Genomic DNA, 17,662 nt, shown 5'->3' with positions numbered 1-17,662 from the left:
AAAGTAAGTTACACCTCAGCAGAGCTCTAAGGAGAGTTTAGCACTGTGTGAGTACAGCACTCACATCTCTGTGTACAGATAAACCTACTGTAACCTCTCCACCCCAGCCCACCCCTCTCCCAAGGCGTTGGTAATCACTGTAATTTTCCTACTGCAAAAAACACAGCATTTCATGACAGCTCATACATTGTCGAGTAGTCTTCAGTCTTTCCTGGGGTTGTTTAGTCTACATCTACTTCCATCACTTCTCCCAGCTCATACAAACACTGCACAACAGAATACATTCGTCAGTAGGTTTTCTCCATGAAAGCATTTTTCAGAATGTACTGTGTTGACTGCACGGGGTCCAGTCCCCAGACTTGGCAATAACTTCTTTTGATTACCTCTGCAGTTAACAGATGACTAAACAGTTTTCGCTGGATTATCAACTGGTGCTGAACAACATCAGCAGCTGCAGTGCCCCCTTGTAATCTGGGGACGTAATTCTGAGGCATTTGTATACAAATCCTGCTGATTTTACTGTGCCGGCAGGGTGGTGGATCTGCTCAGGGAAGTGCTGAAATGTCAGTATGAATCACAGTGATCCATGTGAATGAGAGAAAATGTGGCTTTGAGAGTAAAAAGAGGTGTTTAATGGGATGTTCACGCTCTGTTACCTGCCTGACAGGAACAATCTCCCTCACTCACCTTGTTTGCCACTCAGAGGCCTCTGTGTACAGGTTGCTAATTAACAGAGCTCCTGAATGCTTCATGAGCAAAATGGTTACATGCACAGAGAAACCTGGCTCATATATGAAAAAGGCTATTTATAGTAAATGTACTTTGTATTCAAATTCAAACATAATATGGGTATCAATCAAACAAATATTCAGAAAAGGCCATGGGTGCAGAGATTATACTAGAGAATAACATTTGTACCCTTCAAAATTAGGATCATTGCTGTCAGTTTTGCTGTAGGCACAGCGGTGATTGGAGCTAAATGCTAACATGCTCATAGTGCCAACTTGTTGATGTTTAGCATGTATGTTTAACCATGTTCATCATTTCAGTTTTGTGTGTTGTGGTTTTTGCTAATTAGCACTAAACACAGAGTACTCTGTGTTTGAATCTGAAGCTGATGGGAACGTTATTATCTTTGCGGTTTTTGGTCATAAACCAAAGTATAGGGCGGTTTAAAAATTTGATCTGATGATGGAGCTAGATGAAATGTTGAGGGATCACCCCAATTCTTCAAGTTCATTTTGAGGACAACATGAATATATGCACCAAACATAATGACAATCTGTCCTGTAGATATGAAGGCATTTCACTCGAAACCACTAATAAGAACCTCATGGCAGTGCAACTGACACCGAAGTCAGTAGACTTCATCATATGGGTCCTGAATGTGCTCATAAGATTTCATGGCAATCTGTCCAATAGTGGTTGAGATATTTCTGTATGGACCAAAGTGGTGGTCAGACCAGCAATGCTGTTGCCGTTGCAATAAAATGTTCAACATACAGATGGTGCAGATTGTGATCCGTCTTATCTTGCGAGTCACATCTAGTGACACTTTGACTTCTTTATATACAGTACAAGCAAGCACTCACACAGTTTCTCTGACAGCCGTAAGCCCTGCTCTTGTGACCTTTAGCTGTGACCTTTAGCAGTCCCTAAATGCCACTTTCGGAAAGTCATTTATTGTCCTCATCTGTGCTGTCAAAGTGGAATGTCACATGTGTCTGACTACAAGCTGCGTAGCTCATGATGCTGGCAAATTCATGGAGAGATGAAAGTGCTGAAGAGAGCTTGTGCACTGTTCTGCTGGCTGGAGATGTGCGTATGTGAGCCGGAAATATGTGGACATTATGTGTGCATACAGTGGTGAATTATCAATCAATGTTTGGTGCAGTCGGCATGGAACAAATGGCTGGTTTATATATATTGCACATTGAAAATGATTTCTGAGAACCAATATTAAAAGAAGAATGCACACATTTTCAGTTGCTCACACCACTTTCCCAATCTCTAACACACACTTCCTTACACACCTGCACAGGCATCCACTGTCTATAGCCCCTATATGTACATCCACGACCGTCTAAGTGTCTGTTGCTACATTGTTTTCTCAGGAAGTAAGAATGTAGTCAGTAGAGATTGATTTTCTGGAGTGAGACAGAGCTGGGCTGTACATTGGGCTGGATCAGCAACCCCCACCCACCACCCTCAAACTCAACCGACCAAACAGCGGGGTGATTAATAACACCCCCTCCATTACCCTCTGCACACAGATGGGACGTCAGGTTGAAGGTTGATGGAGAACAGCACGGTGTGTGGTGTTACACCCCATCATACAGATTAGAGTTTGGGCATCAGACAGCGCCCCTTCCACCTTTACCCTGCTGCCTCATGCGATTTGTATCCTTCAGGTATCCTTCCACTGCTGCTGATGCCATTTGTCACAACGGGGCCCTGCCGAAGACTCCTTTAAAAGTGGGTGGAGGGAGTCTTTTTACTCTAGTTCTGAGTGATTTATGAAGTGCTGGTGTGTGCTTAAGGTGCAGTGGCTTTACAGTGTTGTTGCTTGAGGAATATCAAAGTCTCCAAAGTTGTCAGAGCAAACCGCACTGGAAAAAAGTGTCTCACACTTGTTACAAAGTGTGTTACATCACAGTCTATTTTCATTCAAGATGAAGCCATCTTTAGGTCATTCAGAAGAGCCAGAGAAAAAAAAAAAAAATAAGATCAAAGACATGAAAGCTTCACAAATGAAAATGAATCTGTATAACTCACACTTTGACAAGTCATTTGTGTACGAAGCAGTTTTTAATTTATGCACAGTAACACAAGCAGACATGTAAAAAGAGTTAGTTGCAACTGAATCATTGAATAACCTAATATTTGGTTATACACTCTGAACAGAAATATCTCAACTTGATGAATGGATTTCATCTTATAGTTTATGGGTTGCACTCCAGTTGGGGTTCAGGAAAATAGTGTTTGCTACGCTCCATCTGTACAGTAAATGCCATTAACATCCTGCTCTCACAAATACATATTTAACTCAGAAGCCAAAGGAATAGCGAACACTATCAAAATTCAAAAACATTATTTTTTTTTACAAAAAATATAAAAAGTACGGTGACAAAGAACTTGATGCAGGCTGATATGAATACTCCCGATTACTTGCCAGAATTCACATAAACTTTTTTTTTTTCTTTTCAAAAGAAAATATTTAATTGTTTAAACATTTGAGACACTGAATAAATGTATTTAGAAAAACTACAGACATAAGCTTTGAACTTAACTTCCTGTACAAAAAACATATGTACCTTTAAAAGCAAAAAAAGAAAACAACAAAATAAAAGGTTTTACACTGAGTTCAATCACCGCTAGCTGCTAGACCCTGCAAGAGCCTGTAACTAAAAACAACAACAACAAAAAAACACAAAAAACAAAACAAAACAAAAAAAAAAGACCAACTTGACCACAGGCTTCAAATATCTACATCCTGATTCAAGGACTGGAGCAGTAAATGGTAAAATCACCTGGCATCATCTCAGCCATTGTTTTTATAGCCTCCAAAACCAGTCCTGAACCTAAGACCAGCAAAGATACTGCTTGCAAGTCCCCAAACCCTGGAATGCGATCAATCATGCAAAACAAAACAGAACGACAGAGAAAACACGTCAGATGAAGTCATGCAAAGCGGTTTTGTGGTTATTTCCCTCATTACAAATACAGGTCTGTTTTAGAGGCGTCACAGGAAAGTTAAAAGGGATCACATTTCTCACAGTCTCTTTGAGTTGAGTTCTGATTTTCCCCTTTTTGTCCACGTCGGGAAATCTAGTTGTCCGTTCCTCTGCAAGAGTCAAGGCAAGCTTTGCCCCCAAAAATTGAGCTTTCCAAGTGTACCCCAAGGCACCTGAGAGAAAGTGGGTGTTTCCCTCTGTTGGCAATACTGTGTGTCTGTGTTTTCATTACATACCAGCTGCCATAGAGTCTCAGAGTGGGACTATCCCACGCATGGTGTCACGAATCTCAATACAAAGCACAAAGAAAAGAATAGAGTCAAAACAGATGATAGGGTTTGTGTTCCCACTATAGTATGGAGTGTGAACTGGTGAATCAAAGGTTAATAGTCATCGTAGGTATTGAGGTCGGCGAAGTATGCATTGGTATAGGTCTTCCCGGCAAGCTGTGGGTTGAAGTACTTATTTCTTTCCTCCAGAATCAGATTGTTTTTGTTGAAGGCCTGTGGATAAAAAAAAAAAAAAGTAGACGAGAGAGAGGAGAAAGGGATAGGAGTCAGTATGGACTTTGTGACACATGGATCAAGTGATTATTCAGCCAAGATGGCAAGGTAAAAGCAAATCCATCTAGCCCAAAAAAAAGATAAAAAAGAGCAACACAAATCAATGGGAGGCCACTCAGTGAATGAAACATACATTTCACAGAGCAAGGTCAAAGCAGTTGCAAACAGGCTGGAAAAAGGATAAGCCGCCACGGGGCTAAATTATTTTGATGCAAGTCCGTATGTCCACCTCTGTCATCTCTAATACCCAGCATCAGCAGTTTTTATGGCTGTTGGATTGTTGGTCCTCTAGGACAATCTAAGCCATAAAAATCGATCAAGAGAGAGTCACTTTTCTGTTAAACAATAAGGACGTGCCATAGGGGCATCTTGTCTGTCCCTGCGTGACGTGGTAAACATAGAATGAGCTTCTGATGTGATGCTCAATACAACATCAGCAATTTGGCAAATGGATGTGTTCATATCCAGTCTGTTGTATAGACTGTGTGCGCTAGGAGTCCCTTGGGGCAGCGTAATTGAACACTTGATGATGCTGCATTTGCTGTTGATGGATGTTTCCGACAGACTCTGATAGGGAACAAATGTGCTGGATGAAAAAACTCATATATTTGCTTCTTTCCCATTATGTGATTTGCACACAAAGCGAATGTAATCAACACTCCCGCAGCCCTGGAGATGGTTATGTGTCTCTGCAGGTGGCCCCATGGCTGCTTTTAAACAGCTGTGCTATGATACTTGTTTGCATCATCTGCTTTGTCTCCTTGCCTTAAACCTCTTTAATTGGCTGAAGAATGATTACATTTGAGTTTTTGGAGCTGTAAACAAAAATTTGCTTAAACTATGAAGTGGCATCAGTGAGCGAGAGGTAACAGAGGAGCATAATAAAAGAGAATCACAATGAATTTTCTGTCTCAACCCATTAAATCAAGTAAAAATATAGGTCAAAACAAGAAAGACAAACATTAAAAAAATGCAAATGGAGGCACTTGTTGAAAGAGAAAAATAAGGGAGGGATACACTGCCTTCTCACAAGCCGGGAGGGAGGGGGGTAGGGGGTTCATGATGGAGGGATGAAGGGATTTGAGCAGAGAAAGAGAAACCAGAGTGCTTTACTCCAACCTGCCACACACAGGAAGTGCCACAGGAAGTGGAAGAGCGGGGCACGGTGGGGAAGAGGAAGTAGTAGTGGTTGGGGTCAAAGAGTTGTTGGGGGGATCAAGAGGCGGGATGTTGTAGAGGTCAGAGGTCAGTGGTTAGTAGAATATCTCCAGGCCACGCATGGACACCCCCATGTTAGCAGAGAGAGGCTGGTGCATGGCGGGGTCGTCCAAGGGCAAGAGTACCGACACATCTGGCTGCAAGGAGGAGAGGAATGGGCAAGAGTCATCCTCACAGAAACCCTACGGCCATATTCTGTCTAACAGGAAGCCTGGAAATGTAAACTGTACATAAAACTACAGCTAAATGGTGACTTTTTTGTGATCGTTAACTAGACTGCTGGAAACACTCCAGTTGGCCAAGAAATGAGCATGAAGGGATACCTCGTGCATAATAATAATGACTAATGTGCCATCAACATCAGAATTTCAGCCAAAAAGTGTAAAATATGGCATCAGGTGATCATCATTCCTTCCTACAAACACTCAAAAGAGGCATATTATTGTTCTGTAGACTTAATGGTTGAAAATTCACTGTGACATGTGAACTGTTTAGCCTCAGTGAGTGAGAGTTAGAGGCAGAATGTGGTTTTGGAAAATTAGATAGTGCTCATTTGTCATGCAGCTCCTTTTGTATTTTCACATTGGCTGTCTATATTCATATCCGCCTCAATCCGCAACTGAACTAACTGAATTATATTCTATGCTCCTGACTCTAATTGCATGACAGATGAATGCTCCTCACACCTTTATTCTGCAATGAAATTACATTTGGAGATGTTTGCTCAGAGCCAAAGGTTCTGTTCTCACTCTGGCAGTTTTACATAACACTCATATGTGAAGTAGTTTAGCAAACAGAGCTCACTTATAATTTATAAAATATATCAGACATTGACAACTTCCTCTGACATCAGACACTTTATAACAAAAGGAAAACCTGCCTAAAAAATGCTGATTCATCAGCATTTCTGTAAAATCAAGTTGAATACCAAACTTAGTGTAAGTTAAGGTGTAAAACTTGGAGGATCGCCTACTGACCGCACGCTAAATTTCTCTCCCGAGCAAAAGTGTATGGAATAGATTAAACAGTGTGTTTATCTGCAAAAGTAAGCTATGTATTTTAGCATGTCTGGCTAACTAGCTTAATAACTAAGCATTACTTCAAAGAGTTAAAAAAGCCAGATTCAGATTCATCACATCCACTAAATCAGTAGTGAATGCTATCAGAGTTACCTGAACATTTGTTCGTTCCTGTCTTTAATTGGATTTGGCAGAACTCCAATTAACTGGCCGAAGTTTCCCGAAACAGTGTCACATTAACCGATCTCATCATTTAGTCCCCATCCCAAGACTTTTCTCTTGACATGTTAAAATTGAAAAAAAATATTTATGCAAGTTAAGCAGCTATAAAGGGTCATGTTAGATGAAATAACTACTTACTTACTTTTTCAATGTATAATACTACTACAAATAACTAGCTGTGCGCTGCAAACCATCAGGTGTTTCTTTGTGTCATCAGTTGGAGAGGATGCTCGGCACTTTGCCAGTTTCAGCCTCAGCACAACATCATGAAATAAGAAATCAAACGAACGTCACATGAAATCAACATTAGCTTAATTAACTAGCTAACTACAGCTCAAAAAATTGCCAGTGGCAATTTTCATTTCAGTCAGCAAAACTGTCGGTCGTCAGCTGGAAATGAGAAGCTTCTCTAGAATGAAATGAAAAATTATGATGATTTTTAGGAAAAAATCTGCCACTGTTATTGGTGTAAAATGCATATCTACATTGTGAAAAAGGAAAGCACAACAGGTGTAGCAACATTAAGTAGGTAGCTTTAGTAAGCTAACGGTTGTTGAAAACTCAGTCATCAGCCTACTTTCTTAATGTTTATTGTTTTTATTTAAACAAGAGCCAAATGGGGTTGCATTAAATATAACAAATATAAGGATATAAATATAAAAATACGCATGATTGCTAAGTACATATTATCACGTTAAATTAGGCTAAAGCTGTAAAAAGTCAGCATCCTCAACAGCTGAGGATGTGAATAAAGAAACAGCACTGAAAGGTAGGAGACTGGAAAACATCTGTAACAGTAACCAAGGCTAACGGCTTAGTGAACAGTCATTTTAGATTCTCTAACACTGTGACTTAAATATTACGTAGCTGGTTGTCAAAAGTAAGAAATGTAGCTGCAACAGCTTGTAAGTGGCCAACTAGTGCCAGACTATCTTATAACTTGTCATTAGTGTAAAAACTACTAGATTCATTGCTCCTTTTTAGGTTAAAAAAATTGCACAGGCTTTTAAAGTGGTTGAAAGACCCTTTAATACAGAGCACTGGGAATCCTTGAAAAAAAGCCCAGCTGGAGTGTGGAGTAGCAGTGGACAAGCACTAATCACCAGCTCAGTCTGGCACTAAAGGCCTGATGTATCAGTGGATAAGAGGCTGTTTGTACCATGAGAGTAGCTGGATCACTGTCATTGGCTCTGGTGCATCCAACTATTTGCACTTTGCGTGCAATAATGAAACAAATACCCATCTAAACAGGGAAATGTGCAGATGCAGAGGCTCTCTGCTGATTACCTACCCACGCACCGATAAGTAATTGCATTAGCATGTTATGAGAAAGCAGTGTATGACCACTGACACAGAACAAAGTCACACACTGAGACACACAGGAGCACACGGGGAGAGGATGTACGCACAACTGCCTCTCTGTTACACGACTGGAAAGTGTCAGTGCATGACAGGAGGTGGTGTGACAGTGAGACTCATGCAGCAAGAAGTGTATTTAATCACAACTGACACTAGAGGAAGAGGCAAACCGTTGCTCACTGACTCGGAGTGGGAGTGTGACATCAACTGATTAAGTCAAACAGCGAAGAAATGCTACAAAGCTGCTGCTTCGCCTCTACACATCTGGATATCTCTTGAGCATGACCCACAGTGAACCCAGAGCAAACCTGTTCACAGACCTTAATGGCTTCCACGGAATCATATTTGTCAAGTTTGTTGATGTGGTTGGTGATGCTGGTGTTGAGTGGCGCAGCTGAGATGGGGTGGATGACGGTGGCGTCGTGCGACTGCTGCTGGTAGCGCTGACAGTACGAGTAGACCAGCAGGGTAACCAGACAGCCGAGGATGGAGCTGCTGAGCCCCACGGCTATCATGTGGAAGAGGTTGAAGTCTGGAAGAAAGGAGAGAGGGAGGAGGACAGAGAGTGATGAGAGAGTGACTCGGGGTAATTCTCTACCAATTCACACAAGTGGAAGGGGTAATTGAAGCTGCAATTCATATGGTAATAGAAAGAGCCTTCTGGACTGTTTTTATTTTCATCCTCTCCTTCTGTTTTCTCTACACTATCACAGATCGAAATTTCCAAAGCCAATGTAATACAGAAGTTATGCCCAGTTCATATCTGGTATCAATATGCAGCTTTTATTTAGATACTGTTGAAATTGTCATTAATTGCATTAATGATGCACTTCATTCAAATTAATTTTCTCTCTAAAAAGGCAAATTTGCATTGAAGCTCTAGTTGTATCATTCACAAGGATGCAAAAAACAACAACAAAAAAAACAACAAAAAAAAACAAACAAACAAATTAAATACCTTAAAACAAAGAATGCTATTTGTTAGTTGTTATTTCTGTAGACATCCACATCAAGCAATTTGCAGTTAATTAGATCATATACTTGCTCTATAGTAGCTTTTCTCTCTTGTTCTATAATAATTTGTGGTAGTCTATAGCATCTACATTCATTTAAAATAGATTATGTTTTAAACTTTAGTCATAAACATATGACTAAATTGAAAGAAAAGACAAACCAAGGGCTATAAATATAGTTTGATTAGCTATAAACTATTAACGACTGTTCTACATCGAGAGGGTTTTCTTTCGACTTAGCTTCAAAAACATATATAGGAGAGACTGATAGTTTGGCTGTTACTGCTGTGAACAGTGTGTAGAGCTTTTTGCAGACTGCATACAATCTCCAACAAGCTAAATAATAATAGTAAGAGCACTCAGTAGCCTGTCTAAGAGGCAAACACTTAAGGCACAAAAGGTCTCTAAAGTCTTGCTTCTCCCTGTATAGCTTATTGCTTTGAGTGCAGGCGTACCAGTCGGAGCAACTTGCAGTAAATTAGTCTGCATTTTTATCATCTTGGGACATCCTGATATTAGGATTGCTGCTGCTGGACAGTAAGAAGAGACAGTTAAAAGTGATTTTACTGATTCACTCAAAATCAAACTGCATTTGTGGAAATTACAGTGTTGGTCATGCATCAGGTTTTCCAAGACTTAGATTTTATTGTATAGATGAAATGAATTAATTGGACCTTAATCATCAGAAGCAGTACTTACAGTTTATAAGATGGCAAAACAAGCAGAGACACACTGCATTTCAGATGCAGATATTATTATTTTGAAATGAAAGCTGACATTTATGGTTTGAGAAGAGTGATACATTGAAGAAAATAAATACATTTCATAGAGAGCATGTAGACTTCCTCCAGATATGAGAATGAGAGTGTCTTAGGATTGGAAAGCTGTCTTATTGCACAAGGTGCTGTACATGTGCAATACCTGGTGCTATTCCCCTGTCTCTCTCTCTCTCTCTCTCTCTCTCTCTCTCTCTCTCTCTCTCTCTCTGTCTCTTACACACACACACACACACACACACACACACACTCACACACACACATATATATAAATTACCTCCACAGCGCCTCTCCTCCTGACTGGAGCGTGCAATCGAGACTTCTGACAAAGGAGAAGAAATAGCAAAAGGCAGCAGAATTAGGGCCAAGAATCATACACCCTCCTGTTAGCGTGACAAATTGTACCCTTGAAGGTGAGTGTGGAGATGAGAGCTGTACTCAACACGAACCAGATTATCGTAAAAACTCCATGAGCTAATCATGGCTGTGGTACCTGGAGTGGTTTATGAAAAGTATCAGCTCTCATTATAGGAAATGAAGTACAAGACATTGCTAATGAACCTTAATGGACTACCTTTCCCATTAAAGGGGATGGATGATAAGGTATAAAGGCAAATGGGTATTTCTACAAAGACCTGTGAAGGGTTTTCATGAGTATTATATCCCAGCTAATTAAGACAGAAAGGTTACAAATTTATGTTTCAATCAAATGTTTATTCTATCTCATAATTAATGATTCCTGATTTAAGAACTCCCAGACTCTAACCATGAATAAATACTTTGTCCAAGTATAGTATACATTTTTTTTTAGCTGCAGTATTCACAGTGGAACAATGTGAATACCATGAACATCCTTTGTTAAAAGTTTTAATGATCTCTGGGTAGCACAGATCAATGCTCTTGAGTGTCTCGCATTACTGGCTATCAATAGGGAGATGCCTGTCTAAGCAGATATCAATACTACTAGTGTGTGTGTGTGTGTGTGTGTGCATGTGTGTGCATGTGTTTGTGTGTGTGTATGTATTTAGTTTTTAGAAGACTTTCTTGTCTTCCAGTCTTTCAAAGAGTAATTTTAAACAACTGCACAACCCCTCGCCGAAGAGTAAAAATCCAGTCGTAACTATACTAAACACGCTGCATGGGCTATTTAAAGAGTTTGGAAGGTGGTGCTAATTTTTTACCTTCCCAAATGCAAATATACATGAGCACAAGTTTAATGAACTGGGGGAAAAAAAGAAAGAAAAAAAAGCATATAAAAAGTTTTTACATTGGTTCTTAGCTAAGATGCAAATGCTAGCATGTCTGGCTAACTTAACTACATTAGTTTAGCTACATTAGCATTATGGAATAAATCACTTTGCTCTGATGGTTTGAAGAACTCGCTGCTGCTCTGTCTGTCTGTCCATGCACTGTCAGTGTCTTACACCTTAAACTTACCATGGAGCAAAATGATTTTACTGAGTCTCAAATTGTGCTATTCGTGCCATTAGAGACTGTATAAGCTACTAAGACGCAAGTAGGTTTTCTGGGTGATAAAATAAAAAGTCAGATATGATGTTATGATATTGAAGGAGACGGAGCTCAACTAGTACGGGCTCCGGCCCCCGTGAGCCGCTGATGGAGTGAGGCAGGTAGACGAGACGTTCAACTAACATCAAGGTTAAGAAATGGTATGGTCCACTTTAGGGGTGTCGGAAATCGTAAGGATATATACATGTTTCCACCCACCTGAACTGTTGTTTTTACCTATTTTTTTTGGGGGGGGGCGGGGGTTCAAGCCTTCATCAGGGGGGTCAGACCCTCCCCCAGCCCCCCCCACTGTTCAAACCCTGAGTATTTCCCCACAGTGTGAAAGCTGATCCTGGAAGCTGTTAAGGTTTTCATTAATTTTAGCAGCTGTGTTTACTGTATTTCAGGAAGTTTAATACTCCAGCAACCCCAGAAACAAGAGATATCATTACTTTTACCAAACATGTAACAGTCTGAGATTTCATTTCTCCTTATCATACTAATAATATAATACTAGGACTAACGAGCTCTATACTGTAATACAAGAACTATGTTTTTTATGAATTTAACTTTACATGTCTACTAAATGGATCATTACCTGGTTGAGGCAAGTTTCTGCGTGGGACATGCAGCTTTAGCCTCAGTCTCTTAGCATGTACATAGCTATATAAAGCTACTGGTGAAGCACATGCTAAAGACTAAAGACTCCTTTAGGTTCTTGTTTTAAACTTTAGTGAGCTTGAAACATTACAAAGTCGGCTGGAGGTGGAGCTAACTTTAGATAATTAGCTAGATAGCTGCATCTCTGCCAGCAGCAGTCGTCATTTCAACTGACAAAACCGAAGGTTACTGGTTAGAAAAGAGAAGCCTGCTGACATTTAATAATTTGCTGGATTTGCACTGTTAACAATTCACAGAAAAGTTCCCATACACTGGCTATTTAACTGTGATTAATCTAATAATTAATCAAAATTTAAAGTTTCATTATTAAAAGGCAAATCATAATTGAAACACAGATGCCAAAAAAATAAAAAAATAAAAGAAAAGACAAATATGCTTGAATGACCAGGTACAGAAAACAGCATAAAAAAGCCATTTCTTCCCTTAACATTTGAAAAAAGTAAAACTGCTGGTGTAAGTGCTTTTTGCATGGCCTCACAAGACTCTGTGACTCATAATGAAACTAATATAGCGGCAGGATTGTTGGAATGAGTAGAGAGACTGTGTAGCACCCGGGTTCACGCCCCCGTGTAATCACCTGCCGCACTCGGGAGTCCTTGAGCAAGACACTAATACCAACCATCCCCAAAAGTGCTGCCCTGTCACTGAACCTGACCTCTGACCTGAGACAAGTCCCTCCGAGGGATCAATAGTGCATTTCATTATCACAGGATTCTTGGAAATGAATTGAATTACCACTGTGGGCATATGGTGGTGGGGAAGCAGAATGTGTGTGTACTCAAACTTGTGTGTTAAGGCATGCATGAGTGCCCAAGACATTACTAAAGATAAGAAGTGTATGTGTGCTCACATAGGGCAACTGTATAAGTGTGTGTGTGATCACCTGGTATAAAATTGGAGTCAGGAGAGCAGGGCCTGGTTTCGCTGTTGTTTCCTGAGCACTGGTTTCCAGTGGGAAACAGGACATCACAGTGACGCACACGCAGCTGGGCTCCGTTGGAGTCGCAGTGGGACCACTCCGACCAGCTGGACCAGCTCTCTGGAAACGACAATGACAGCATGTCTTACAACCTGTCCAGTGTGTGTGTACTGTATAACTAGGTGTGAGTCCTCAGCTGCATATTAGTCATGCATGAGTGTCCTCTGAAGAGGCAGAGAGAGACTAAAGAAAATAAGCAATGAACCGGTGATGGATTGGTGGCCGTGTTGGGGCCATAAGCTGCTTATCACTGAGGTGTGTGTGTGTGTGTGTATGTGTGTGTGTGGGGCTGTCTGTGTGTACCTGGACAGGCCTGTGTGTTGCACAGTGCCTCCTCAGTGTGCAGGCCCAGGCAGATGTCCCCTCCGTAGGCTGGCGGGGGGTTGCTGCAGGTTCGTGTCCTCATGTAGTGTCCCCCTCCACACGTCACAGAGCACTTGGACCATGAAGACCAGCACGACCAGCTGCCGTCCACTAAACCCAGAATATCAGTGTTCAATTGTTTATGTTAATGATAAAAAAAACTGCATGATTATATTAGTATAAACTTTTCTACTTCTGTAATTGATGCAGGAGAGCAGGAAATAGTCTCTAAATTTCATAGTTCCTTGTTTCTAGGAGAATATTCCCTGAAATGTGTGTTTTCTAGGATATAGTTTCCAGGTTATTTCAAAAGACAATTTCTTCTGAACATCAAGTGATTGGCAGTCATTCCAAGCCATTTCAGACACCGACGCGTGACGTGAAAATATGAGGCAATTTGAATATGTGTGCATGGGTGTATGTGTGTTTTGAAGCGACAGGAAGTGTGCTTCATCCAGCTTTTACAGAAAATGCCTGACAACCCCCCCCATCCACCTTGCACACCTGAACTCAATAGTCTCTCCTCTGATTAATAAAGACAAATGAAGCATTGCAATCTGCTGTTGTTGTTCTTCCCTTCATGTTGTGCCAACTGGCAAACAACTGGCTGTTAAATACATGTGAAAACACAAAACACACAAAGAAAACATATAAATACATGAATAGCGGGACAGGATGTGACAGGGGAGAAATAAAAAGAGAGGAGGAAAAAGAACAATAAAATGGGGGCTATCTTTGGCTATGAATTACAACAGAGGTAAATATCCTTCACCAATCATCTGGATAAAACCTCACTTCATTGTGGCAGAGAGAAATTCCCTTTTTGGAATCACTTGAGAATTGCTTTTAAAGACCTGAGGATGGCTGGCAGCAGTGTGCAGGTAATTGAAGTTGCTGATGCTTTTTGTCATCTCAGTGTAATTTCTCTATCACAAAGTGACACGTAAGTCGATACCTGGCCCTCAATGACGGATCGTCTCATCTCAGGCACGGACACAAGAAAAACACGGATTCATTTGTTTCCAAACCAGATGGATGGTAGGCATAACGCCTTTTTTCTCCTCTTCCACAGTACACCAACACATTAAAAAAAAGCCCTGGATTAGCCAGGGGAGGATTACGATTGGTCTACCGGCACGGTCTGCATCCCCCAAAATAACATCTCAATTTCAGAGGGGTGCTAATTGAGTATGCATTAGTATTCATTGCTACTCCAGTTGGGCTAAGTCAGTTCCTTTGGGGGACAGGAGTGCAGAGTTGTTCATCAACATACTGTAGCTATGGTATTATTACAGTCAACATCGCTGAATGGGTGTACTACATGTATTAGCATAGTGATGTGGCGCAGGAAAATCAAAGTGCATTCACTCCACATTTCACTCAAGGGGAACACTTGGGGCGACCATGCAGGCAGAGCCCTCCTGGATAAAGCAAATGTTCTTAGATCCATCCAAAGTCTTCATCCGAGCTCACAGCTGTTAACAACATACCCCGTTAGCAGCCACGCTCAAGCTGCTGGCGAGCGGAATGGCGTGCACTTTCACTGAATGAATTAACAGGCTGTAAAAATAGTATTGATGGCTGTTCACTCTCTTGTCTCTTTCGCTTTCTTGCAGCACAGCAGCATTTATGAAGACAGATCGCGGGTGCTGAAAAAAGCGCACAGATCCGGGCTTTAAGAGCGATACCTCAGCCCTTCCCCTGGGGGCTTGATTAATAATCATCTGAGACAACGTCCTGCTTGTCTGCTTGGCGCATGTGCTGGACACCAGGTGTGCTTTATGCCAAACTAAGCACTGGATTTCCATTTAGACAGCTTACTTCCCTTGTCAGACAGAGTATTCTTTTAATTAGAAAGCTTCTTCTTGCCGTCTTCTACTAGAAGAGTGTTGAAAATGCATTGTCTCAGGGCTTTTCACAACAGAATAAGGCCTCCCATTGCTGGCAGCATAATTGCCCAGCAATGTAATTACATACTGAAGCGCCACAGGGATTTTCTCTTTGATTCCTGGTGTAAATTGGGGTCTTCATCACACCTCTTATCCACAACTGATTTCTTTTGTGTTTCCTGATGATTTGGTAAGTTATTTTGTCACCGTTATTCTTTAACTATTAATCAAGGAAAAACATAGCTTGAGTATGGTTGGAGTAGCGTGTATTTATTTGTGTAAATGAAGAGAGCTGGTTGAATAATTGACTCCTGGCCTCGCAAATGTTCTCATCTTGCGCTGTCCTCTAAATGTCCAGCTAAAACGGCTTGTAGCATGTGTAAATGTGTGCATTTCTTACCTGGACAAGGGGTGATGTTACACTCCTGGTACTCCTGTGCTGGCCCCAGGCAGGTCTGACCTCCGTACCTGGGCTCTGGGTTACTGCAGGTCCTCTTCCGGCTGCGGATTCCCCGGCTGCAGTCTCGGCTGCACTGGGACCAGGAACTCCAGGATGACCAGCCACCATTCACCGTGTGGCCTGAGATCCTCCCGAGACGAAGCACCTCACCTGTGAGGTACAGAAAGAACAGACAAGACTATAATAGTGAATCTCTGGTCAAAACAACCGGACACTTCTACAGTATCTCACACCAATGGTATATCATCATTAAGACTGCATTTCTGTAAACCCTGCTGTACTTGTCCTCCCTTCGTGACATTGCTTTTGTTTTGCAGAGAAGAGGGCAGAGAGTCAATAACAGCTCTTTGTGCTTGTGAATGTCTTTACTCTTACAGCTCTGAAAGCTTCAGCTCGAATTGTGCTGAAGGAGCCGTGACCACCTCTTTTTATGTGTCGTTTTGAAATGAATTTATACTGTAAAGATTTGACAGATTTCATTATAAACTAACTGGTGGAACACTATAGATAGATAGATAGATCCACATTTATGGATTCAGCTGTATAAATGTAATTCATCATTTAATTATTCACAGACCTCTTGTCATTTTCTAAAGATGGATTCAGTGAGGGCTGAGTGTCTCCTGTCAACATGTGAACATGCTCGCTTATCAAACATCAGCTGACTAATCTTTGTACTCTCATCTGGAATGAGTCGAATAGAGGATTCCTAATGAAATATGAAACCATAATTTCTATTAAACTCTAATTACCGCATGCATTAATCAGCGGTGTGGAAATGTGCCTTGTGGTGAGAGATAGCAAGCAGAATGAGCAGGGAGAGAGAGCTTCTGGCCTTTCTGAATGAAAAGAGTGAACTCATCTGTTTGAGAGAATAATAATCACCTCCAATGGAATTGCAGTCACTGTCCAAGCACTTCTCTGATGATTCACTCATTTAACAAACTGGGTTATTATCTACTTTTTCAGAGAACAATAGAAGTCTGTACATTTTGTATCTGTACTGTTTCTGCTTTGCGTTATTCTGCTCTCTGCCTCATGTTGACAGCAGAGGCACATCTGGATCCTGAGTCTCACTCAACCATGCCACAGTAAGTTCCCTCCTTTGTCTGATTCTCCTTTTAATCTCGAATTTTCTTTTTCTCTTTGTTATTTTATCACTATCTCATCTATTTTCCTCACTGCCTCTCTGTATCCTTCTCTTCCTCCCTCTCTTTCTTTCACATTAACCTTCTCTTGCTTTTTGTCTCACTGCCTCTCTGTCCTCCAACCTGGCCTCGTTGTTTTGTCAGCGCGCTCTTTTCACTGACAGTTATCGTGGCGCCGCTGCTTTGTATTCTCACGGAGAGGACAGTGTGTTTACCTAGCGCATATCCTCGACCTATTCATAACTACGGCCGACCTTGGCAGAGCACAGGCCGGCTCATCCTGGCATCAAGCTGGCGTGAGCTCTGACAGGCCTGTCGAGGCCTCTGCTCTTTATCGATTCTGAGCAGGCAGTGGCACGGACAGCCCCGCCTGCCACAGTGTCCTGTACTCTTTATCAAGCCCTCTGTAAGCCACAAGAGACTGGACTGCTGCTCTAAAGGCAATGGAGCACTTCATAATGATGCTTGTCAAACATGCAAACACACACATTACAAGAACCTTATCCATGCACATATGCTCAAACGTCCATGCACACCTCAATACAGGTATGTACAAATGCAAACACTTAATTATGCTAGCTTTGGCCCGAGACTGCACCAATACTCTGTGGGTATTGTTAATGCTACATCACAGGGGCTGCCCTCCTGTCACTGAAACAAACAGCGCGGTGCCCTCCCTCTCAAATAGGTAGCAACTGGATTTATCGATCTGCACAAGAACCACACACA

At 41.4% G+C, this 17,662-nt stretch overlaps 1 protein-coding gene across 5 annotated transcripts in view; it reads right to left on the bottom strand.

The window, feature by feature from the left end:
* Window positions 1–2,789: 2,789 nt before the first annotated feature.
* The window catches only part of sema5a (sema domain, seven thrombospondin repeats (type 1 and type 1-like), transmembrane domain (TM) and short cytoplasmic domain, (semaphorin) 5A), a 150,039-nt gene continuing 135,166 nt past the window's right edge, over window positions 2,790–17,662 (bottom strand). For 3 of the 5 annotated variants that reach the window (XM_071485358.1, XM_071485357.1, XM_071485359.1), the window contains 6 exons: window positions 15,726–15,935; window positions 13,377–13,547; window positions 12,978–13,133; window positions 10,182–10,226; window positions 8,436–8,647; window positions 2,790–4,237 (listed from right to left, as the gene is read on the bottom strand). In XM_071485358.1, the coding sequence (XP_071341459.1) occupies window positions 4,118–4,237; window positions 8,436–8,647; window positions 10,182–10,226; window positions 12,978–13,133; window positions 13,377–13,547; window positions 15,726–15,935 (914 nt within the window). In that variant the 3' untranslated portion in view covers window positions 2,790–4,117. Of the gene's footprint in view, window positions 4,238–5,416; window positions 5,653–8,435; window positions 8,648–10,181; window positions 10,227–12,977; window positions 13,134–13,376; window positions 13,548–15,725; window positions 15,936–17,662 lie in introns of all 5 variants that reach the window. The other 2 variants (XR_011691885.1, XM_071485360.1) reach the window with 2 other exon arrangements.

This window comes from Trachinotus anak, unplaced genomic scaffold (genome assembly GCF_046630095.1).
Source record: "Trachinotus anak isolate AG129_WGS33_773 ecotype Australia unplaced genomic scaffold, CSIRO_AGI_Tana_v1 ptg000009l, whole genome shotgun sequence".
Lineage (NCBI taxonomy): Eukaryota > Metazoa > Chordata > Actinopteri > Carangiformes > Carangidae > Trachinotus > Trachinotus anak.
This window is presented reverse-complemented; position numbering and strand designations above follow the sequence as displayed.